This window comes from Rutilus rutilus (genome assembly GCF_951802725.1).
Source record: "Rutilus rutilus genome assembly, chromosome: 6".
Taxonomy (NCBI): domain Eukaryota; kingdom Metazoa; phylum Chordata; class Actinopteri; order Cypriniformes; family Leuciscidae; genus Rutilus; species Rutilus rutilus.
Window position 1 is genome coordinate 17,343,511 of NC_140214.1, and position 26,891 is coordinate 17,370,401.

General features: G+C 38.0%; 1 protein-coding gene across 1 annotated transcript in view; it reads left to right on the forward strand.

The window, feature by feature from the left end:
* Positions 1–26,891, forward strand: part of b4galt2 (UDP-Gal:betaGlcNAc beta 1,4- galactosyltransferase, polypeptide 2) — a 116,689-nt gene that overhangs the window by 81,293 nt on the left and 8,505 nt on the right. Inside the window, exons 4-5 of the mRNA XM_084411325.1 lie at positions 11,716–11,903; positions 16,072–16,194. Of these exons, the coding sequence (XP_084267451.1) occupies positions 11,716–11,903; positions 16,072–16,194 (311 nt within the window). The remainder of the gene's footprint in view (positions 1–11,715; positions 11,904–16,071; positions 16,195–26,891) is intronic.

A 26,891-nucleotide genomic window follows, 5' to 3' on the forward strand; every position in this document is an offset into this window, starting at 1 on the left:
ACTTTTGCACCACGAAAACAAATGCGCGTCCCATCATTGCTCTCTCATCTACTACGCGATATCACAGTTTGACATGTCTGGCATTGGAAAGATCCACGTGGTGTCATGAATATTTAAGAGAAAGTGTCTTCTCATTGGATAAGAAAACTCAGTCATGAATAATTATGAGACACCGATGAGTCATCAAAGTACTATAGTGCTCTGCCACGTCACTGCCTGTGACGTGGACACGATGATGATTTTTAACCCGGAAGATGAAAATAGCGGAAAACAGCTCAAATTTTACCATTTTCCCCCTACTATTAAATCTAACAGATGCTAACATTGTCTTCAGTGGTGTTCAACACACATACCTCTGTTAAAATCTCAGAAAATTTGGTTTCATGACCCTTTAAATTGACCAACAATAGTACCTCTATAGGGATCAAGCATCTCTCTCTTACTCGCGCACACAAACATAAACAACCCATTTAGTATGCTCACGATTGTGGCTACTGGCTACATACACTTTGTTTATTGGATTTGTGATGGTGGATCAAGGGCTAGCTTTCTGTTACACATGTTATGAAGAACAACATAACCCATCAGGGGCCTCCCTCAGGAGGGAAACGCTTGGAGCTCGGCCAGCGAGGCATATAGTGAGAGGATCATATGCTAGCTGGCTTGCATACAGTAGACTGGTCAGATTGTGTGCAGTGTTAACACTTCAGTTGTTAAACTCCATTCAGCCGGCGCTGCTGAAGCGGAGGTGGTTTGCCGTCTCTTAGAATAGAGACTAATACTGGTGTCAGGCTGGTCAATCCACTGCAATCATTGTTTTTTCGCTGATGTTTGATTTGGATTGTTAGCATTGAGAGTTTCTCTCCAAATATCAGTGCAGTGCTTTTGTAATGTGAGCGCTGAGAGTATTTCGGCTTGACCTGCTGTTAGTCTGTAATACGATTTGGTGGTGTCAGTGAGCTCATGAAAACAGTTGAGCCCCACAGAGGGTCTAAATGGCCGACTCGCATGTAGGAAGTCAGTTTGCACGATGGCTTAGGGCAATACTTGAAGATTAAGATTAAGACATAGGCTGGGTGAACAGCGTGTCCTGAGCATCGACTAAGGCAGACTTTCTCTGCCTTGACATCACCTCTTAAGGGTACTGGGGTCCACAGACTTTCCTTGCTCTCTTAATGCCAGACATTTCAAGTGGCTGAAACCTGCACAAATCTCACAGGGATAAATAAAAAATTGTGAAAGTGTCACATTTAAATATCAACTTGGTTATTTTTCACAAGTAGTATTTTAATATGTGCACGTTTATGAGGAGAACTTTTTTTTTTTTAAGTAGACTTCATCCCTCCTGAAGGTTCAGGAGGAGTATGTTGATTACAGTGCAAAGATATATATAAACTGCCACTTGCCTCATTCTTCACTCTTTAGTTTGTGTCCTAGGTGTATTATTTGCAATTATCAAATGTATTTTTAAAATATTTGTATATTTTTATATATAGTATTATATATATGTCCTATAAAGGGTATTTCAAGATTTACTACATATTGCATATTACTGTGTGAACTTGTGAAACTGCTAACAGTGCTTTATAGTGTGTTAGGGTTATTTATTTTCTGTGAAGAACTCTGAAAGTATGAATAAGTCTTTATTAGACTATATATAAATGTCATATGAAAAAATTATAATAATAAAAAAATATATATACTGTATACATACATATATATCTATATATCTATCTATCTATCTATCTATCTATCTATATATAAATATATATATATATTTCCCAGCACAATTAAGGAATCTTACAGAGGCATTAGAGATACATTTAATGAAGTTACATAATAAGGACCTTTACATTCCATTGCCAGACATTGGCTATGAATATAACCCAGCTGTTAATATGTTTGACATTTTCACAGTTCACATTGTGCAGTTAAATTAGGTCTGTGAAATTCCCCTTCCCCCAACATCTGAACACTTGCCTGTCAAAGAAGAGCATTGAGCGTTTGCCTGTCAAAGAAGAGGTGGAACACCCACCTGTCTCCCAGTATTATATTGTAGCACATTTATTTCATAAGCCTGATTTATGAAGCCTCTTCATGATGCGCAACTTATCTGAATTCCATACCGGTTGACAACTGAGTATATATTAATCACCTGCTGATGTGCAGGGTCTCTTTTATCCTACAGGCCCCAATAGCCACACAGATTAACGAAAATGAGGCCAGCGACGTTATTACATTACATTAGCATGCATCTCATGCTCACCCACATCTTGACTTAACTTCAGTCCTCCTTCATAAAATCTAGCTAGTCTATGTATATTTATCCCCCTCAGTCAAACGGAAATTTCTGTAACTTTCCAGCAAGTTAAACGATAGCGTCTGACATAGAAATGACAGTTTTTACTAAAATTGTTTAATTCTCAATGTTTTTCATATACAGTGGGTACGGAAAGTATTCAGACCCCCTTACATTTTTCACTCTTTGTTATATTGCAGCCATTTGCTAAAATCATTTAAGTTCATTTTTTTTCCTCATTATTGTACACACAGCACCACATATTGACAGAAAAACACAGAATTGTTGACATTTTTGCACATTTATTAAAAAAGAAAAACTGAAATATCACATGGTCCTAAGTATTCAGACCCTTTGCTCAGTATTTAGTAGAAGCACCCTTTTGATCTAATACAGCCATGAGTCTTTTGGGGAAAGATGCAACAAGTTTTTCACACCTGGATTTGCGTATCCTCTGCCATTCCTCCTTGCAGATCCTCTCCAGTTCTGTCAGGTTGGATGGTAAACGTTGGTGGACAGCCATTTTCAGGTCTCTCCAGAGATGCTCAATTGGGTTTAAGTCAGGGCTCTGGCTGGGCCATTCAAAAACAGTCGTTGTTGTTGTGAAGCCACTCCTTCGTTATTTTAGCTGTGTGCTTAGGGTCATTGTCTTGTTGGAAGGTGAACCTTCGGCCCAGTCTGAGGTCCAGAGCACTCTGGAGAAGGTTTTCGTCCAGGATATCCCTGTACTTGGCCGCATTCATCTTTCCCTCGATTGCAACCAGTCGTCCTGTCCCTGCAGCTGAAAAACACTCCCACAGCATGATGCTGCCACCACCATGATTCACTGTTGTTGAGACTGTATTGGACAGGTGATGAGCAGTGCCTGGTTTTCTCCACACATACCGCTTAGAATTAAGGCCAAAAAGTTCTATCTTGGTCTCATCAGACCAGAGAATCTTATTTATCACCATCTTGGAGTCCTTCAGGTGTGCTTTCATGTGTCTTGCACTGAGGAGAGGCTTCAGTCGGGCCACTCTGCCATAAAGCCCCGACTGGTGGATGGCTGCAGTGATGGTTGACTTACTACAACTTTCTCCCATCTCCCGACTGCATCTCTGGAGCTCAGCCACAGTGATCTTTGGGTTCTTCTTTACCTCTCTCACCAAGGCTCTTCTCCCCCGATAGCTCAGTTTGGCCGGACGGCCAGCTCTAGGAAGGGTTCTGGTCGTCCCAAACGTCTTCCATTTAAGGATTATGGAGGCCACTGTGCTCTTAGGAACCTTAAGTGCAGCAGACATTTTTTTGTAACCTTGGCCAGATCTGTGCCTTGCCACAATTCTGTCTCTGAGCTCTTCAGGCAGTTCCTTTGACCTCATGATTCTCATTTGCTCTGACATGCACTGTGAGCTGTAAGGTCTTACATAGACAGGTGTGTGGCTTTCCTAATCAAGTCCAATCAGTATAATCAAACACAGCTGGACTCAAATGAAGGTGTAGAACCATCTCAAGGATGATCAGAAGAAATGGACAGCACCTGAGTTAAATATATGAGTGTCACAGCAAAGGGTCTGAATACTTAGGACCATGTGATATTTCAGTTTTTCTTTTTTTAATAAATGTGCAAAAATGTCAACAATTCTGTGTTTTTCTGTCAATATGGGGTGCTGTGTGTACAATAATGAGGAAAAGAAATGACCTTAAATGATTTTAGCAAATGGCTGCAATATAACAAAGAGTGAAAAATTTAAGGGGGTCTGAATACTTTCCGTACCCACTGTATGTTATGAACACGAACAGTAATGCCTCCAAATTAGCATTGTTTTTCTAGTGCACTTCTCAAGGAACAAAGAAAATCTGTCCTATTAACAAGAAAAGGTGTGTTGTTCTAAACTTTTCGATGGAGGATTTCGAGAAATAGAGGCAGGTTTTGGAGGCTTCCTTTGCAAGTGTTATGCCAGTTCTTGCCTCGTGATACTGTCATGCTCTGTAATTTATCATTTACTTTACAGTCCACAAAAACACAGAAGGGAACGAAATTAAGACTGGACATGTATGTTGTCCCTTGTTAGCACAGAATGATTAATAGTTCCCCATTGTGCTTTGTGATTTCTTGCATGAGACCCCTGTGGTGGCGGTGTTGCTCAGAATAAACAATAAAAAAAAGAGAGAAACATGGCATGTATCCTAAGCCACTGGACTAATACCAACACATCAAAATCAAATTAGCAAGGCCTGGTTGAACTGGGTATATAGAGAAACATAGAGCGCTTTTCTTGAAGAGGAAGAGTTCTCTTCTGCCCGCAAGTGTTACTGAAGACTGCAGTAACTCACTTTGACAGGGAGACTTGCAGCAACTCTCTATGGTTTATTAGCTGACAGCAGGTGTTCTGATAGCTTTAATGTAAGCTGATTGCTAGGAACACAGTGTATGATTCATTCAGTAGCACCCAGAAAGAGGTTGAGATCTTCTATACTGCTTGTTTGACCAGATCTGGCCCCAACCCGCTGAAGGCAATGGAGGGTGTGTGTATATTACGAAGACCCAAAATAGTCATTGAGAGTTGTGGAACGGCTAGTCTCAGCCTCAGATTTCACGCCCATAGACCATTGGCTAAACGTCTGATGGATAAGGCACACAAATTGGGAAACACTTCAGGAGCTTCGAAGTCAACAACTGATTGGTTGAATGCTGCAGGATTTCCGGGAGACGTGTGTGTCGTGTTCTTTAGCGGTCTGCTAAATGGAAGAAGAAAAATGCTGGATTTTCAAAAGTATGTGAAGTTCATGGCATAGAGTCATTAAAATACGTCCAAGAGTTTTACATGCCAGTCTGTTATTGTAGTTACATTGACTTTACATTTTTACACCCCTAAACATGACGTTGAACAAAATTGGTTGAATGTGATTGGTTTCTTTACATGTCAGTCAGACGGCCTATTGGGCAGTCCTTGGCCAATTAAAGTTGCTATGAATTCCAGATCTTCTGCCATCATTCTGAATGTCTGGCTACGCAAGACTAAGGAACGGCATATCACTGAGTGTTTCTGTCACTGCATTTGATTTTGCAGACGTATGATGGATGTGATTCAAAATCAAAATCGTACTCCCTGCGAGGTGATTCTGACCTTCGCAGTTGCAGTAGCTCAACCCAGAATGCCCCGTTCTTTCTGTTTACTCGAAAGCCTCACGCTTGGCAGAGAGAAAGATTGGTGAGAGAAGGCATCCTCACTCTTTGTTTGAGTGATTTGTTTATAATGAGAAATTCCTAATTCCCTGTGGGCTGTTAGAATATCATATAGATTTTGTGTCAGTCGAACAATGTGAACGTGGGCGCTGGTGTTGTGTACTCTAGTAAGTCTTTCTCTAATAATCTGCTCCAAGGCTGATGTAGGCCCATTGATAATCCATATTTAAATGGTGCACTGATAGAACAGCAATAATTCATTGGCCTCTCAAGTACTGGAGAGAATAACAATAACCCTCTTACCATTGTATAGTTATTTTCTGCCTAGGAGGGAGATAGGAGGAAGGAAGTCAGTCAATGAGATAAAATCAGTGGTGGACAAAGTACACAAATCAGAACTTGAGTAAAAGTACAGATACCCTAATAAAATATTACTCCAGTTAAAGTATTGAGTACTCCTTTTTAATTTTACCTGAGTAAATATTCTTGATTTTTAATGAACTTAAAGGTAATTTTTAGCGGCATCTAGTGGTGAGGTTGCGAATTGCAACCAACAGAAGTTACGGTGGCCGACAGGAAAATATATCGTTGTCTGAGACAGCAGAGAGTAGCCAGTTAGGCAATGAGGTTTCTTTACAAAGATAAATTAAGAAATTAGGTTTACTTAATTATTCAGTAAAACGATATGTTATTGCGAATATTATTTTTACTTGTTCATCATTGTGTCAGTGTTTTATTCGCTGATTTTAGCTAGCTTCTTTGCATGAAGAACAACAGTGACGAAACGCATTTGTCCGTTTAGGGCCACTGTAGAAACATGTCGGCGCATTTCAATGTAAGGGGACCCGCGGTGTATGTAGATAGAAATGGCTCATTCTAAGGTAATAAAAACATAATGGTTCATTAAGTAAGGTCTTTATACATCACTTAAAACATAGTTATGTATATGATATTGCATTTCTGTCAACAGATTCTCCTAAATATTACACAATGCACCTTTAAGTAACAAAAGTAAAAAGTACTGATTGATGAATGTTTATTTATTTGGCAATTTTATATACTCAGTCAAAGAACGCTATGCAAACATACTAGTTTTACATCATTTGAAACTCCTACAGCATGGGCATTAATTTACGTTATTTCAACCTTATGTTTAGTTTTTACCTGAAACCTACCATTCAGACGGCAGTGACCACATTGAAGGAAGGAAAGAAAGAAAAAAAAGAAAAAGTTAGAAGAGAGCAAATAGGGAAAGAAATAAAGGGAAGGTTGGGGAAGGAAGAGTCGTAATGAAGGTGAAGAAGGAAAGAGTGGTGAATAGAAGGAAGGAATAGAGGGAAAAAGAAAGAAAAGAAAGGAAGGATAAAATGATCTTTCAGAGGAATGAAGAAAGAAAATGAAAGGAGGGAAAGTATAAATGAAGAAAGGGGAAGGAAAAAAGAAAATGGATGGAAGAAAAGCAATAGAGGTGGAAAGAAGGAAGAAAGCAGGAACATTGATGAAGGAAGGCAAGAATGAAGAAGGAAAGAAAATGGAAGGAAGGCAAGAAAGGAGGAGGCAACAATATAGGGAGATAAACCAATGAGGTGGAAGTAAGTATAGAATGAAGTAAGAAAGAAGGAAAATGGATGGAGGGAAGGAAAGAATGAAGAAAGACAATAGAAGAAAGAAAACAGAAGGAAGAAAGGAAGGGAGAGAGAGAGAAACCATAGAGGCTGGAAGGAAGGAAAGTGAAAAGATGATGTTGATAGGAAGGAATGAAGAATGATAGATAGGAGGCGAGAGAGAAAGTGAGGAATGAATGAAGGGAGTAAGAAAGGAAGAAGGAGTAAAGAAGAAACAAATAGGCAGAGTGTGCTCTGATCCGGCCTAATGAATCCATCTGATAGCAGCAGCTCGTTTCGTCTGTCTTTTTGCCATGCTAATCCTTGTGATGTCAGGCTATTGATGAAATGGAGACAACCTCAAATTGAATTCTCAGAAATAGCTAGGGTTTGTCTGTAAACTGCCTTTCTTCTGAGCTTCCATAGCCACTGTTTCATTACTGTAAATTAGTTTGCCTGGCGGTTCGCCAGCGCTACCTCATCCTCGGGCTCAGAGCCTCTCATCCAGCCATTGATAAGACATGAACGTATGTCTGAAGCATGGTTTTAATGAAGCCCTGCTCATTGTACAGTTGTTGTCAGGTACAGTAGCAGCGAGGAACAGTAATGAGGCAACGCTCTCCTAAATCAAAGCAACTTTCAAAACAAGCTAAGTTTAATAGCACAACTTCCAGCAGTGAGTTAGCAGCACAGTTGTTCAACAGCGAGAAACGTCAGGCTGTTTTTCTGAGCTTAATGCTTGACAGCAGTTCTGTAGAGAGCTGTAATTTCCTGTGAGTATTTTAGAAATAGTACTGACTATACAAACCATTTCTAGCGAGCAGGGAAAAAATAGGTCACAACAAGAGAGCCTGTCAAAACGTAGCGCGTATAAAACACTCACTGAAAGTGGTCTGTTGACTTTAGCATGCTTGTGCAGCATATGGTGTCCTCATTTAGGTGAGATAGAGTTTCTGGGGATGGTGTGGCATAGCGGTTGTTCATCTGGACTGGTTAACCGGAATCCGCAAGGAGTGATCTGTGATCAAGGCACTGATGCTCAGGTTGCTGCAGGGCGGTTTGTGTCATTAGTGTACTTTGAGTCACTTTGGATGAAGGCCTCAGCTAAGTGAATCCTCAGCAAGGAAAAATTAGCGCTGAAAAGACATGGACACACATGAATCACGCAAGGTGATTTACTAAGGTTTGCACTAGTCAATTTACTGGTACATTATTTACCACCCAAATTGGAATTGCGCTCTCACGCTAATCTGCCCTGTTTAGTCAATCTGGCCCTTAGTTTTTCAAGTTTTAAAATTCAAAGTCTTCACAGTAATGTTCTTTACTGTGTTTATAGGACTGATATTGATACAGTTTATACAAAAGTAAATTGATCATTGAACCACAAGAATACAAACATTAAATGAATTATGAATATTTCAATATTTGTATTATTATTATTTTGTATTCAGAAGTATTTGATTGTATTATTATTATTTACAATTTTTGCATTGTTATTTTTAATTATGTATAATATATTCATAGTGCGTATTGCTTGTATTATTGTAGTTTAATGATTGTTAGATTTAATGATTGCAATTGTCAGAAAGCAGAAACAAAAATATTAAAATTATTGAAAGGAAACATAAAAAGCAATTATTTGATCATTATTGTTATTATTATTATTATTATGATTATCATTATCATCGTTGTTTATGGCAATACATTCATTTAAAGTTGATATAAAAAGCTATATATTTATATATATATGGGGCCAGTTGAGGCAAGTTAAAAATGTAGCCAAAAGAAATCCTTACTGTTGAGCTCTGGAGGCTTCCTTTTTCTCCTCTATGTCCTTTCACTCTATCTCTCACGCACACTTTCCCTGTAACTCAGGTTGATCCGGCTCACTCCTGATTTTTTTTTTTTTGTCCCCTCTTCTTCTCTAGTCTTCAGCTCTGGCATCGATAGCACGCTGGATGATATGGTCAGCCTGCTGTGGGACTGATAATGCAGGCTTACACACACACATCTCTGCGCACACACACACCTGCACAAGAAAATGCACAATGCAATCTCTCAGGATGAGCCCTGGTCCTAATCTGTCTCCATAGCAACGGGGTCCGGGTAGGATTCCCTGGTTGGCCTTGAGTGTGCCGCTAGGAATCCTGCCTCATGACTTAGAGCGAGCAAGGGATTGTGATTAGCTATCAGTGTGATCATCAGATAAAAAATACAGCTAATTGCTTCTCAGAGATCAAGTATTGAGCAACTGACATGGTTACGATAAGCTTATAGAAGAAGGAGACTCTAGCTGGAGGCCGATGTGACTCTCAGACCTCAAGCTGAGTGGTTTAAGTCTTGGTTAAGAAACAGAGTCGGCCGTACTTCTCAGTGTGGTACTGATGGAAAGAGGGAGGCTGTTTTATTTACTGAGATCGAGCTAAGAATGATTTTCCTCTGACTGCAATTCGAAACAACCTTCAGTGGAGATACATTTCAGTTTGTAATGGGTTATAGATCAAACTTATATGAGGATTTATATAACCATATTCATGTACCCATGGTATTTTACATGGTACTCTAAAATATTCCAGAGAATGCCATGGTTTTAACGGTTTTTTTTTTTTTTGGTTTTTTTTACCACGTCAACCAGTATGGATTTTTCTACGGTCAAATAGGCATTTAAATTTTTTTAAATTAAATAAAAATGAATACTTTTATTTAGCAAGGATGCACTGTTGGCCTACTGTATTTAATGTTACAAAAGTTCTTACAAAAAATGCTGTTCCTTTGAACTTTCTATTCCTTAAAGAATCCTGAAAAAAATGATCACAATTTCCACAACAATATTAAGCAACTGTTTAATAAAACATTATGTACAACATTAATAAAACTGTACGCACTTGCAACTTTGGGGCGGCGGGCCAAAATTAATCGGAGACTGGACAAATGAATCGGAGTAAAAAAAAAAATTTCTCTTTAATATGTAGTAAAGTAGATTTCAACAAAAATATTTATATTTGAGCAAAGTACAAATCAAAAAACTGTACTTAATACAGTAAGAAAGTATTTGTACTTCATTACTATACACCACTGAATATAACACTCCCCGGATGAGCCATTGTCCCTGTTGAGGTTAATGACTTAGAACAGGTGCAAGTTGGCTAATGAGGGGAAGGTACTACACCTGTCTCATAATCAACCCTACTTCATGGTGTGTTGGAACCATGCAAATCGAGCCAAACACCTCACAGCTGAAACTTTCGAATGATTGCTTAGCTCCGACGATCGTTTTTCGAAAAAATAATTACACTTTTTTTTTTGTTTCAAAACCATCTGTTCATGATGTCCACATATCCTCCGTCTTGGAGCTGGTTTCTTGGATGAGAAATACTAAGTCGTGAGCATGTCCTTATTATAAATCTGTCGTTTTTAGCGAGGTGTGTTAATACCAGACATCTACTGCTGTGTTTGCCTGCCACCTCACAAGAAATAAATCTTAATAAACTAGTAAAAATTATCCCAGTAATGTTTAATGGGCACCCTTGCTGGTGAAAACCAATCTATTATACTTCTCTTAAAGATCTGCCTCCCTCACTCTTTCTCCATTTATCTCTGGTATATTTGAAGTTCCTTTCTCCTCTAGGCCTCTGAGAGAATTAAAGTTAGGATAAATATTGATAGAAGCTAGAAGTCACTTAGTATCAAGTTATTTTCCTTACTTTTTTAGCATCAGCGCCGTGAAATAAGATTTCACTTGCTAAAGCTTTGCTCGAGAGGTGCTTCTGTTTGCATCCAATGCCGTTCATCACTGTTTACAGGCGCTGTTGTTCAGTGAATGCCGCACTCCAAAGGCTCTCATAATATGCATTGATATTGCTTTTGTAGTGCTGATCCACAAGCATTGCGCTGAAAAGGCAGTAGATTTGTGGCAGTAGTTCACACCTTTGGATTATTAGGCCAAATCTCAGGCATTACAGGATTACATGGGATTATTGTCACACTGGATTATTTGTTCAGACACCACATGGTGTTATGATGTTGCATGGCCTCCCAATCAGTGTATTTATAGACTTTAATTGCACCAAATTAGATGTGTTTTTTTTATTAGTATTTTAAATAATTGGTAAGTCCCCCCCCCCCCCCCCCCCCCCCCGTGTTTGAGTTCCACCGTGTAGAGTGCTGAATGCTTATTTTAATGAAATGTGCAAGCTCTATCTCAGAGTCAAATATTAAAGTTACAGTGCAAATGGTAACACTTTTCAATAAGGTCTCTTTTGTTAACATTTAATCTTTGTTAATGTTAGTTAATAAAAAAACATTGTCATTCATGTTAGTTCACAGTCCATTATCTGATGTTAACAAATACAACCTTTGATTTCAATAATATATTGGTATATATTGAAATAAACATGAACTAAGATAAATGAATGCTGTCGAATTAATGTTAATTCTTAGTTCATGTTAACAAAAGTCGTTAACTAATAAAACCTTATTGTGAAGTGTTTATCGGTAAATATATACATTTATAATAGCATATTTAAATAAATAAATGATATGTTTATATAAAGTGAGATATAAAGTCACAATAAAGAGTTTCAGGTGTTTTTTTTATAGCAATTGAGCTGTTATTTATTTATTCGTTTTTTTCTGTTGTGTTTCAGCTTGGTGAGGAAACCTTTAATCGGGCCAAGCTGCTTAATGTTGGCTACACGGAGGCTCTGAAAGATGCAGAATACGACTGCTTCATTTTCAGTGATGTGGACCTAATCCCTATGGACGACCGGAACCTCTACCACTGTTACGACCAGCCCCGTCACTTCGCCATTGCCATGGACAAATTCGGCTTCAGGTAACATTTTTAATATTGAGGAAACCACAAAGAGCAGGAATCCGTTGACACACTGTATATGATACATCATTTTATCTCACGTTTATAATTCTGGTCTATTTTGTTACATAAATAATCAGAACTCTCATATAAAGCCTGGAAATGCAATAAAATACAATCAGTGGCATGTTTTATATGAATTTAATATCCTTGTAGAATCGGAGTTTATTACAAATATGCTGGGCTGCATTTGTTGCTATTTACATACATATTAATAGACGGCATGTCTGTATTTGTCTTTGTTTCTTTGCAGAGAACAGAGTCAGTTAATCAAACAGCCAAAGCTTGAGGGCTGTCTGTCAAAGCTTGTGCTTCTGACGATTAATTGCTTTTTTATATGTCTCATGACGCTTTGTCATCTTGAGAATGCAGCTGAATTATAATGTATCGAAAGTTCATTTGTCAGGTGCTGTGGCAGTCTAGACAGACCTGGAGCTTTCACAAACATATGTATTCATTTTTCAAGGCAGACAATTTTTTAGCTGAGACAGACCACTTCTCTTTAAATGTAATAGCTGGAGATATTAGAACACTGGTGAAGGTCCTCCGTATTATGTTTTGTTATATATATTGTCGAACTTGAAATTAATTTTGTCTGTCTTCTGTCGGCAAGAAGACACGTTGGCCTTTGCTCCATGGTGTTTAATTTCCTGTCTTTGTGTGAGGGGCTGAAAGGGCCAAGACAATCTTAACTCTGTGCCTTCCTTTGCCATCCTCTGGGAATTCACTTGCATTCACACAAAGGGAACGCCTCTGTCTTAAAATGTAAGCAGTGAAGTTAGACCAGTTAGTCCAATAACTAGTTACCAATCAGTTGAATTGATATGTGTAACATATTTAATGCTAGTTACTTTAACAGGATTAAAAAGTAGTTGTTGTTATTCATTCATTATTAATTAATTTAATTTAATTTTAATTGATTTATAAACAACCAAATAATAATTATATGATGATAATATATTATTATTATATTTGTATGTTTTTAATTGGTTTTGTATTATTGTACACATTATATATATTTTTTTATCAGTTTGTTTATTGGTGCAGTTACTGCATTTTGCTTTTGTATGGCAGTAAAATCAACCTGCTTATTGACTGCCTTAGCAACATCAGTGGCCATTGATAATAAAATTATGGGTCTCATTCACTAAGTGTGCGTACGCACAAATTTGTGAGTTAAATGTGTGCACAAGCGATTTTAAGAACAAAAATATAACAAATATCCTATACAGAAATATAGGAAAAACGGAAAAGCACTTACTCTGTACGGATGAAATATAACTTCTGAACACGATTTTAATTATATTGAAGTATGTTGCATTAATTGTATTATATCATCCACATAGGGTAGAGTGGGGGAAAACGCCCCCCTTAAGGAAAATGTGACATTACAGTGAAACAAAACAAAAATGTGACTAGAATTGCCATCCCGGTTTTGAGTGACTATGGCAAGAGTTATTCACCAAATATTAAAATTGCTCAGCCTTCATAATTAATTAGTATTTTCACTGAAAATATTTTTGTACAAAGGGGGCGTTTTGCCCCAGCGGTGGGGTAAAACGCCCCCCAAGGTGGGGTAAAATGCCCCCTTTCTTACCAACCAGTTTGCTTCATAGATCAACAGCAAAATTAACAGACAATAGTTTTTAATCTCTAAAGGTAAAAGGCAAGTAATGTATCAACATGTATATATATTAATATTTATTTCAGCAATGTTCAAAATAGGCAAAATTAACTACCTTCCATCAGTGAGCTAACTGTGCTAGCAAGCTAGCTAGTTAATGCTCACTTGAGGTAATTTTTTCATGTTTTGTTCAAATATTTTGATTTTACCACCTAGTTATACTGCATTAAGTGTAAAACAAAGGATTTGATAGACAGAAATATTTTATTATAGTAATTATGATAGAGAAACTATGCCCCCAGGGGGGGCGTTTTACCCCTCAGCGTAGGGGGCGTTTTACCCCACAAGCTATGAGTTTTTAAAAAAATGTTTAATTTTTAAAATATAATTATATTCCTTATAAATAATATATGATCTCAAACTACAGACTTCACTATTCATCTATCATATATCACTGCGATATCCTGCAGAACAATATTCTCTTAAACACTTATTTACTAATATCTGAAAATTACAGCATTTACCATGTAATCCTCTTCTCTTCAAATGTGTCGCTGGTGTCAGCTTCTCCATAGAGATTTGTATATCCCCGTTATCAACGTAGTGCATAGCAACAGTAAAAATGTATCTCGACTACTTTTAGTGGTTATTTTGGGAAAAACAGGTGGGGGGCGTTTTACCCCAGGGGGGCGTTTTCCCCCACTCTACCCTATACAATATAGCTTCAAGTGCGAAGTTTCTCTGAATAACGCAGATATACGCGTATGTACAGCTGGCTAAGGAGAGGTCTGTAATCTGGGTCTGTATAAAAGGTGTTTATTGTGAGAACTGGTGAGAATGGCACATTGCTCAAAGATCGGGCGAAAGCTTGTCTGCAAACAGCCGCAAGTTTGACGAGAGTGACGAAAGGCTGCAAAGAAAGCATGTGTGGAAAGCCCTTATATGGAGATTGTTTGGGCGTGTCTTATGCAAATGACACGCGGCCGCTTTTTTACAATACTCTGAATTCACTAACAACAGAACAAATTCATGTGCGTACGAACGCGTTGTGAATTAGGCGGAAATAATCCACTGCACGCAATTATTAGTGAATGAGACTTTCCTTCATTTTTATTCAGAGCCACGTTTCACCAAAGCTCTGTCTCAGCAGTTAACAAAACTACAGTACCTGCTTAGTGTTGTGGCAAAATTTGAACTTTGTTTTTTATTTCTCTGTGGACAGCCAGACAATATGTTACAAAACAGATGCCACTGACTTTCTCCGAGCCGTGAACTGCCTTCAACTGTCAGTGGGATAGTAATTCAGTTTTCTCTGTGATTGATTCACACTATTGGTTTGTGTCTCCAGTCTGAGGAGGCCTTAACATTGCTGTATTTAATAAGTGGGGCACCTTTAGAGAATTGCACGCTCTCAGACCATGAGCGTGTGAAGAAACTTCAGCCATACTGTTTCTGTGAAGACTGCTGCTGTAGCAGATGGCCTCATTAATTTTAGCTTGTTGTCTTTTAACGCGAGGTTGCTGCGTGCACGAGTGTGTGTGTGTGTGTGTGTGCGCGTGCCTGTAGGTTCTTGCTTCTCTTTCTCCCTTATGTCGCACATTTGTTTGCGTGGGTGGATGTGGTTGCTGTCATTGGTACACATTGCAGTAGCCCAAGGCAAACCCCAGGTGGATACCCATGTTGCACCTGCCAACCCATAGCCCAGTGGGCCTCTTAAAAGAGAAGACATGGAGACAATTTTTTCAACCACTTAATGCTTTTCCAGACTATATTCATCAAGTAAGCATTTCTTTGAAGGCTTCGAACACTTGCTTGAAATATAAATCTGTGGTTTCATATCGCTCTGTGGTTTAAAGGTCAAAAACATGACTTAGTTCTGAGAACCACCAAGGCCTTTTAATTCATCCTTTTTGAATCGCAATGGAGTATGTATATTTATATCAGCCTTTAATCCTGTAGACGATGATTCCTTTGATAATTCTCATCTGACAGTGGCCTCTTGCACCGTGAGCTGTATTCCTACAAGCGGAGACGGATTCTACAGTTTACTGCGCACTTAAGCTTTTACAGGGCCTTCTTAGAGTTGTGTAGCTTAACTGACGGGCCTGTGGGGTGGCAGCCAGGAGACTGATGAAAGACAGTTGAAAGAAGGATCAGATATCATTTGAAAATGTTGAATCCCCTGTGGGAGGACTCGGTGGCTCTCTAGAATCACTCATACAAGATGCAATTTTGTCAAATTCGAATGCTTCGGCAGGCTGACTAAAGGGCTCAGTTCAGAGAACTGAACCTACAGAATGATGTTCCCACTCTAGACTTGAATCAAAAATCAAATCTATTGGGAATCCAAAGCCTTTAACCATACATTCCAGACAAGAATATACCATTTGAGGTAGTCATTAGAGGCGAAAGTGTTATTGATGATATTAGGGTCTTGCGCTCTCAGATTTAATGCTGAAATGTGTATCAACTGAATAAATGACTGTGCTCTGTTCCTTCTTGCAGGCTGCCCTATGCAGGGTACTTTGGAGGGGTGTCCGGCCTTAGCAGAAAACAGTTCCTCAAAATCAATGGCTTCCCAAATGAGTATTGGGGCTGGGGAGGTGAAGATGACGACATATACAACAGGTAAGTCCATAAATATGCCATCTTTCTCTTTTATAAGTGCCTAAGCCCTGGTCATTTAAAGTCACGTTAAACAAAAATAATGTCAGATCTTTTCTCCTGTTTTTGGGATGTCATTTTGTTTTGAGGTCTGGTAGACAGTGTTTGAAATGTTCTAGACAGGCTTTTAAAAAGTCATGAGTAAGCATGCGTCATCAGGAACAGTCTCTTTGTCGCTGAACAGTGTTCTTGCACTGTTTCTAGGTTTTTTTTCTTTCTCTGGGTTATGCAGCTCTGCAGGGAGGAGCCATTTATTCTCGCCGCTCACAAATCTACACCATGTCCAGACAGAAACGTGTGAATAGATGATGCTCTGCTGCCTGATGCCTGTCTCTCCAGATAATGAATAGCTGCGTGTTCACTAGCTATCATTTTTTCCCCGCTCAGGTGATGAGAGAGCAAAACCTGCAGTATATCAGAGCACACACGCTCTTGCATCAGTGATAACACTCGTGGAGGAATGTCCCATATGTCACTCTTTTCAGTTGTTTGGAGTTGCATTGATAGTATATGGCGGAAACTGGATGGTGTGATAAAGCACACCATTATCTTTTTCTGCCTTTGCCAACTGCTTTTGTGACACAATTAGATCGATTATATAAGTAAAAAATAAGCATTATAGCTTGATATAAACAAGCAATAGCTTCCCCTGAGATCTCCTCCTGATCTGAGCTGTTTTTATTTGGAGGATATAAATAACTCAATGTTGTTTTGAAGGAGTTTATTTTTGTGGCTCTTATATATATATTTCATGAATATTTATTATCTGTTGATCTTTTTGGACTTTCTTACTGCTCATTTTATGTTTTAGTTGTGTTGAAATGAGCACTTTTGCCAGGACAACAAATTAAAAATGTATATATTTAAAGGAGTCATAACCTAGTATTACATTGGATACCTACTGCTGTATTATAGTCTTTCAGGCCCTTCTAAAAAAGAAAAGTGGAAAAAAAATAAACACAGACCTACTTTTACCCTTATTTCTGAAGGCATTATTGTCTCGCGAGATCAATGCGATGTTTTGGCTGTCGTGGACGCTCTATATGGCTCTGCACGCCAGTTGAAAGGGTTGTTGGGACAGCGTCATTAAAAATGAATTTCATCCACTGGTCCCTGATAGTTTCGTCCGATTTTGGGAGATAAAACACATATACATGTTTTTTATGGCAATCAACCACAGAGCAAGTCCGGTGTGCACTCGGTTTCTCCATCTTTCTCGACTGAACTGAATATGAGGGGGAGAGGGGAAGGGGGGGCTTCCTGCTGCGGTGTCCATATATGGTATATCCTACTACCTCATGACGTCAAGAGGGAGCTGAAATCAAAATCTCGTATTTGAGTGCGCGTGCACGCGCGCTGGTTTATTTACCCTGAGGTAAACAAACGCTTCACTTTTAAATATCGGCTTCCCGGCCAGTGTATACTCGTTAGTCGATCATAACATACATTGATTCTCGTGGAAAAGTGAAAATTGCAGGTTATGACTCCTTTAAATGTCTGTTTCATTTGATGTTGATACAATATTTAAACACACTACCATTCATAAGTTTGAGGTCAGTAAGATTTTTTTAATGTTTCAAAGGAAGTCTCTTATGCTCACCAAGGCTGCATTTATTTGATAAAAAATACTGTAAAACAGTAATATTGTGAGATATTATTACAATTTAAAATAACTGATTTCTATTTTAATATTGTATTTAATTAAAATTGTACTTATTCCCGTGATGGCAAAGCTGAATTTTCAGCATCATTACTCCAGTCTTCAGTATCACATAATCCTTCAGAAATAATTTTAATATGCTGATTTGATGCTCAAGAAATATTTCTCATTATTATGAATGTTGAAAATGGTTGTGCTGCTTCCCCATTTGTGTGTGTGTGTGTGTCTTAAAACAGTGATGATTTTTTTTTCAGGATTCTTGATGAATAGAATGTTCAAAAGTACAGCATTTATTAAAAATAGAAAACTTTTTATACTATAAATGTGTGTCATCACTTTTAATGCTCCTTGCTAAATATAACTATTATAATTTATTTAGAAAAAAAAATTATCCCAAACTTTTGAACGGTAGCGTAAATATTAAACATACATGTCTATGAACTTATTGCATTATACGTTAGAAGCCTTAAGTGGCCATGCGTTAATTTTTTATTCTTGTTGTCTAGACGAGATCTCGAGAAAACAACTTTTGAGATCATTGGAATGAGCTCATGTCCAAATCAAAATTAAGAAAATTAAGTTCACGACAAAGCAAGATCAAAAATGAAGTGACTTTTAATTGAAAGGAATACAGCACACATTTAAAGCAAAGCATTTCTTTAAAATAATTGTATACAATTTAAATAACATATAGATGACTTTACACACGCACTAAAAGGACCAGTAACTGCAATGCTTCTGAGAAATGTAATTCTATCAAACACTTTTTGAAGCCACTGTGAATTGATATTCAGCTTTGATATATTACTGAAGGATGAATGTGTGCTGTTTCACAGAAAGGGTGATGATATAGTCAGCTGTGAGCAGTTCTTCAAAGATAAGATGTAAGAGTGAATGGCTTGTGGACACAGCTGTGTGTTCTGCTTCGAATTCCCCGTCTGACTGGTGGAGAGACACGCACAGACTCAGACGCTCGTCCATTTAGGTCCTCTGGGTGGAGGTTTACTCAAACATACTGTCACTTCTCTGGAACCAGTTTGCTGGGGCTCCAGGGACTCCCAGTTCCTGTCAGAACAACTTCCTCTCTTCCCACTTATTTGAAGTTCACCGGTCTGACAGTGTGAGCCCAAGTGCCAATGAACATCCTTCTCTCTAAGCTCGAAATTCTGCAGCCCAGCTTCTTAAAATCTGTCAGTCTGTGCGGACGTGCCCCTCTGCCATTGTTGCTTTAGAAAGAGGCATTTGTTTGTAGCTGGACCGTCTCTGTGGACTTGGTTTTTTAGTTTATTTTTGTGAAGGCAGCTGGATTTAGTGTTCAGAATCCTTGTTTCTTGCTGTAGCTGATCCTGCAGTAGTACAGTTGATTCATTGGTGTCTTTTCTAGCCGCAAGGAAGAACTGGTGACAGGCCTGATCAAAGATGCCACACTGAAATGGAGTAGGAAAGGTCAGCCACCATTGGCAAGAAGCTACTGCAGCCATTTCTGCCCTTGTCTTTTTTATTTTAATGTATGACGGGGTCAGTTGGGTCATTTTGCAGCTGCACTGCAACTGGTAACTTTTACACTGGTTTTGCTATGGTCATAGTTTTTGTCTTTTGATGAAAATATTCTTTAAGTTTAGTAAACAATTTCACCATGTCATGATTATAATGGCTTTTTTATAAATATAATTAAGAAACATATATTATATACTGACTTAAACATCTACATTTTATACATTCAAAAGATTGGGGTTGGTAAGATTGTTCAAGTCTCTTATGCTCATTATACAAAAATACAGTGACCGAAATATAGTAAACAGTATTATTGTAAAATATTATTACAATTTATAATAACTTTTCTATTTTAATATATGTTTAATGTAATTTATTCCTGTGATGGCAAAGCTGAATTTTCAGCATCTTTACTCCAGTCTTAAGTGTCACATGATCCTTTAGAAATCATTCTAATTTGAATCATTCTGATTTGGTGCTCATGAAACATTTTATTATCTATGTTGAAATCGTGATGCTTTTTTTTTAGGACACTTTGATGAATGGAGCAAAAGAACAGCATTTATTTGATATATAATTTAACTAAGTAAAAGTCTTTAACACTAGAAGTGCCAGAATTTCATGACTACTAGAACTGCCGCAAGCGGTCATTTTGACCGCTAGATTCCAAACTCTATATCTTTAATGATAAATACCCAATTAAGAGATTAATGCATTTATTGTATTAGGATATCTTTTAAAAACAAAACAACACCAAACTGTACATTTAAACAAGTTTAATTATACATCTATAATAATAACAAAATGACGGAGTAGCCTATTTTCATGTTTCCACTGTTCGATCGCGCCCGCGCCTTACACACACACACACACACACACACACACACACCATATTCCAGCATTGCAATCTTGACATTGCAGCCTGTTCATTATAGCTATAATAAAATATAATAATAAAATAGTCAACCTAACATATAAAAATTCCACTGCTCTGTTTATATAGTCAGTAGTACAATTCCTACCATTTTCCGCATGTGAAGGATGATTTTTTCCGTCGATATTGGAACGTGAGTGAAGTACAAAGCCTATAATAAAGAATAGTTATGTCACATTCACCGCCTTCTTCATCGTCTGTGTCTTCACTACACTTCCCAGAATCCTCTGTCATCATCACCTGCACCTGCGGTTGACGTTACAGAATAACCAGCCATGAAAAGGAGTGAGAAAAGGAGTGAGAGGGGAACTTAAATACACAGATAATGACAAAGACAACAGGTGACGGTGATGATGAGGGTGATGAGGAGCAGGTGCAGGTGCAGGTGATGATGACAGAGGATTCTGGGAAGTGTAGTGAAGACACAGACGATGAAGAAGGCGGTGAATGTGACAAGTTTACCATCCAAATACATCGCAAATGTTGAAACATTTTGATTCTAATTAGAGAGTTATTTGAGCCCAACGCCGCTTACTTTCACTTTCGCTTGAAAGTAGCCGATTTCATTTTGGCTTGTTTATAGTTATTTTTTCATTCTTGTTCTGTTCTGAATATCATTACATTTAAATGATTTGTTGTGGAATATGTTTTGTGCATTTTTTTTACCACATTTTATTGTTGTGTATATTGGTATATGTATAATAATACCGCGAAATTCAGTGCGGTCAATCTGACCGTCTATGGCCGAAATAGGTAAATATGTTCATTTGGTTTTTTTGCCTTATGTGTAATTTATATGAAAAACATTTTAAATGAAAATACAGACACTTTTAGGAAAGGTCAGGTACCAGCAGGATTTTATTTATTTTTTCAACAAAGTTATTGCAGATATAAAATTCAAAACGGTCAAAATGACCGTCATGGCAGTTCTAGTGTTAAGGTCACTTTTTATCTATTGAATGTGTTCTTGCTGAATAAAATTAGTATTGATTAAAAAAATATCTCACTGAAACCAAACTTTTGAACATTAGTGCTCATATTTAGTTCACTATTGTAATACAATTTCGCAAATTTTTTATGAGCGCTTTATTTATTCATTGGCTGTGTTTTGGTGTCCTTTTTCAGTATTTCTATTAATGATCAATATCTGGACGGCAGCCATGCTATCAAACTCCAGATGGACAATCCCTTATAATTGTCGTCAAAAAGTATTTAATCTTACGGCAGCTTCATAATAATGTTCTTTTTAAAATAATAAGTCACCAGAAGAGGCATTATCTATAAAACCTTCTTAATGGATAGAGCAGTCACTATCATGCTCTTCAAGCTGGACAGAAGGTCATGGCTGCATGCATTCGTAGAGTGAAGTCATTGTGGATAGAAATAGCCCAAAGGGATGTGTGTAAGGGAGGATGGTGGACTCAGATGACTGTGTCCTGGCCTCATGCACAGCAAATGTTCCATCAGACTGGCTTGAAACAAAAAAGCGAAGTTAAAAAAAAAAGCCTTTGGAGAGTTTTGCTCTCCCCTCTAGCCATGTGGACAGAGGAACAGCCCATCATTCTTTCTTTGATTATCAACATCTGTGTAGTTGGAGAGGATGGAAGCCCTGGAGGGACATTTCCCTTACAGTACAGCAAGGAGAAAATGTAAGGCAGTAGACAGATGTGCTCCACTGTGGATTTTAAGTTGAAATTTTATAGTTATGAACAACTCTTGGGAAGATTGGACTAAAACGAGTAGTCTATTTTTGACAGCGTTCAACAGTCCCAGTCTGAGTTTGTGTGCCACTCCAGGGGCATGTAGAGATACACGAGTATAATACATGATATCAAATTCAACCCAAAGTAGTTAGTTGGAGTGCAATTTGTATGTTTTATAAAATAAAATTAAAATTCAAAGTTGCAATTGTTTAAATGTTTAAATGCATCTATTCATTTGTAATTTTAACTGGCACTCGTAGTCCTCCGTAAAATAACAGTCAAACATATAAATATAGCTTATTAAATCGTGAGCTTAGAATTATAAGGTTCTATCTCCACTTTTGGTCGAAATTGAGTTTTTGACATAATCTAATCCATTAGGTGTTTATTAATGCCTGTGTGGTGGATATTTTGTTAGTAGTTATTAAGGCGAGACACAACAGGTGAATAGGGTAAAATTTTTAACTAGCAGATATCACCATGAAACTTTCCCAGTTGATTACCTACATTAAGATGAGAAAAAAATCTATTATAAGTTTTCTGTAATTTAATGTTTAAATATGCAAATTAGGCAATATCTAATTAAATCTGTGCTAATTTGCATATATTTTAAAAAACGAAATCTGAGTATTGGATAAATTCAGGTTAAAAGTTATTTTTTCATTGTGTTCACATATTAGATGGGAAAAAAATTACAGAGAGATTTATGGATATCTGCTTTTGTTATCCTATAAATCAGAAAATACTGTCAATAGCCTTAAAAAAATGATTTTCGCCATGTTTTTTGGAATAAAATGTTATATAAATCAAGCTAGGAATAATATATTTACAAATCCCTCTGTAAATGTCTTCATAATATAACTAGGTACAAGACTGGAAAGTTTGGTGTATATAGGTGCTACTGAAGTGGAGATTTCGGACTTGGAGTATGAGAGAAAACGGGCTTTAAAGATTTTTCATCAGCCAATGAGATTGCGCATTCAGCCCTTTTACTTTCACGATTGGTTGCTGATAAAAAGGAAATGACCATATTTGGATCCGACAGGATTGTACACAAGAGAGAGAGAGCTTCCTAAACAGTGTTTGTGATGACAGGGTGCCGGCAGAGATCGCGGGGCAGCATGTTGATTAAGAACGCAAACTTTTATTGAATTTATGAGAAATCTACAGACGCAAACAGAGAGAGTGTAGTAAAATAAAGACCTAAATGTGTATTTCGGACTTTTTTTCACCACAAGTCTGAAAGAAGACTCCATCTCACAAAACATAAAGTTGGGATTATAAGGTTCTATCTCCAGTAGATTCAATATCCAATCAAAACCCTGAATGAACATGTACGGACCAATCAAAACCCACCTCTTAGCTCTGTAGCCTGGACACAGAGCTAAGGGCTGAACATTAGCCTGGACATTTGAAGCCAGCGATGGCGCCCAAAAGTACCTGTAGGGTGATGGTCTTGTTGAGCTATAATAGTAGATTATACTACATAACAGTTTTGTCAGCTGGGATGTAAAAACTTGATGCTCAATATCTCAGAACTACCCTAAACGGAGATAGAACCTTATAATTCTAAGCTCACGAAATATTGTTTTATGTATTAAAAAGCTATTATGAATTATACAGTATATTCTGTACAGTAATCAGTACAGTATTTTATTCCAAACAGTTGATGAGCAAAAAACAGAGAGGGAAGGGTAGTGTGTTTGGGGAGGGCTGCAATGGAAGAAGAAAGCCAGACAAGGTCAGTCATTCTGCCATATCGTATGACCACTCATCTATCCCTCCCTTTCTCTCTTACTAGTTCCCTCTCTTTCCTCACCCTCTGTTTGTCTGTCTCACTCCCTATATCTCTGACCTATCTTTTATTCCTGCTCCTTTCCCATTTCTGCACTGCCAGCAAGACATGAAGTAATAGTAATGATTCCATTTCCCCTCCGCTCTGAGGGTCTAATGCAATTAAACGAACTGCAGGGAGAAAGAAAGAAAGGACATCTAGAAAAATTCTCAGTTAATTCAATCAAGGAAAAACAGATCTACAGTCAACACTATTCATTATTACATCAGCATTCAGGCAAACATTACCTTAATTAAAAAATTGACTTTTTGGCTAATAGAAACAGTGTTAGCTATTCCATCATATCACTTATGGTACAATAGTAATGCTTGAGGTCTGTTTTTTTTTTTTTTTTTTTTTATGAGTGTTTCCCACCTATTTTCCACTTTTGCTCTCTTCCTGCAGGTGTTTTGATGCGTTCTTTGCCTCTAAGGCTGAGATAAATTTAGCAGCATCTTTAGTTTGTTACCAAAAAAACAAAAACAAAAATAATTTTTCTATGCAGTGGCAAAGAAGTCACAAATCATATATTTGAGATGGATTTCTAAGGTCTTTATAACGGCACAGCATTTTACTTTTTCCCCAATCAGACGACTCTCAAAAGCGCGGCGGCCCCAGCGTAATCACAGCTGTCTGAGCCGAGCGTGAAAGGCCAGAGAGTTCAAGGAACACTGCTGCGAACGAATCGCCCAGTATGATATGAAAATGCTCGCCGAATATGTGTGTATAATGTGCATAATAATGAACACAGATCTAGCATCTTACTTGAGGCTCATGGCTGCTTAGCCAAATTACTGCAGGTGTCCAGAACAGGAGCCAACCAAATAGTAATTACAAACATGGACACGGTTATCTGAGCTTTTTTGTCATCTTTTTATGCCTTCTTCAAATACCTGGAACTGAACTGATTCCAGCCAAAACTCAAATCAAAGCAGAAGAGCTAAAATAGCTTCTCACCCAGCAATGCAGTTGAGCAAAATTCCGATATGAGACATTCATAAATAGTCAATGTTCTTAGACTGCAAAATAAAGTTTTCACAATCAGTATTTTTGTCTTGTCCAGTAAAATATTTAAACATCTTTAAAATTGTATAAGATAGTAAATCTTCTTTTCATCGCCTAATGTTTCATGATTTTTAATAATATCTCTGCATGGTTTTGCTGTTTGAATCGTAGAATCAGATATTATGAGTCCTTGGTCTGACTTGATCACAAATATAACCACAAATAGTACAGAAAATACACACTTCACCTTTAAAGACACTTTATATAAAAACTATATATATATATATAGTTCTAGCACATCCCACAGATGTACAATTGGCATTGATCAAGGCGTCAAGGCGACACCTTGAACTCTTCATCATGTTCCTCAAACCATTCCTGACCAATGTGTGCAGTGTGGTAGAGTGCATTATCCTGCTGAAAGAGGCTTTCACTTCCACCAGGGTACACCATTGTCATGAAGGGGTGTACCTGGTCTGCAACAATGTAGGCCAGCAGCCATATCACCCTGTAGCCCAAGACTGGTTGCCCACTGAAGCTAAGCTGGGTTGAGCCTGATCAGTACCTGGATGGGAGACCTGGGAAAACCAGGTTGCTGCTGGAAGAGGTGTTAGTGAGGCCAGCAGGGGATGCTTACCCTGTGGTCTGTGTGGGTCCTAACGCCCCAGTATAGTGATGGGGACACTATACTGTCAAAGAGCACCGTCTTTCGGATGAGACATAAAACCGAGGTCCTGACTCTCTGTAAAAAATCCCAGGATATCTTTCGAAATGAGTTGGGGTGTAACCATGGCATCCTGGCCAAATTTGGCCTCTGTCCATCATGGCCTCCTAATCATCCCCATATACAGTATATATATATATTAATTGGCTTCATCTCTCTGTCTCCTCTCCACCAATAAGCTGGTGTGTGGTGGGCGTTCTGGCGCAATATGGCTGCCGTCGCATCATCCAGGTGGATGCTGCATATCCGTGGTGGTTGAGGAGATTCCCCCTTCTATGTAAAGCGCTTTGAGTGCAGAGAAAAGCGCTATATAAATGTAATGAATTATTATTATTATTATTATTATTATGTTTAGGTAGGTGGCATGTGTCAAATTTACGTCCACTTGAATGGCTTCCAGCAGAACATTGCCCAGAGCATCACACTCCCTCCACAGACTCATCGAACCAGGTCCAGTTCTCGCTTCACCTGTGACTGGTTATAATGTTTTGGCTCATGTTAATACTTTGGTACTTGAGAATACCCTGTAAATCCCATTAATATATTATTTAATATATGGAAATGCCATGGAACATGATAATCATTCAGTAATATAGTATCAAAGCACCTACATGGTCCTTTTTTCTAAGGTGAAGTGTTTTGCATCATCCATAATGCGCAGTCTTGTTTTACAGTTGATTTAAAATGGACAAAGAACTGGTTACAAACTACCAAATGAATTTGCATGCAAATGTGGTCACTGTCACGCATCAAGTTTCGTCCTCAGTGACGTTTACAAATCCACTCTCTTATGCCGTCGTCTTTATTGTTTACATTATCTTTTCTCTCATGATAATCTCAGGCCCTCAGAAATCTCCTTTCTGTTTCTGGGTCAAGAATACCCATAGATTACCTTCAATCCTCCTAGCTACATTATTTATGACAAAGACCTTGCTCTTGTATTATTAGGATGAGGTATATATATATTAAAAATATATATATAAATCATAAAATCCCACACAAACACACAGGAATAGGCATGCCCTTATTCTCCTCGGAAGGATTTCCATCTAATCATATACTTTAAGAAAGGCGTCATCCCTCAGAAATGCAACGCGAGGCTCAGAGCTCGAATGACACGATGCTCACATGACAAACATAAGATTTGCACTAATGCCAAGACCTGGAGCCAAGCAGGGAGATTAGAATGGTTGGATTGTTCAAGCAATCCTGAGTCGCTCTAAGCTGTAGTTACTCAAACAAATGGGATTGTACTTCAGCCTGGGTGTGTGTGTGGAGCTGCGTGGTCTGACTGCTCTCTTAAGCAA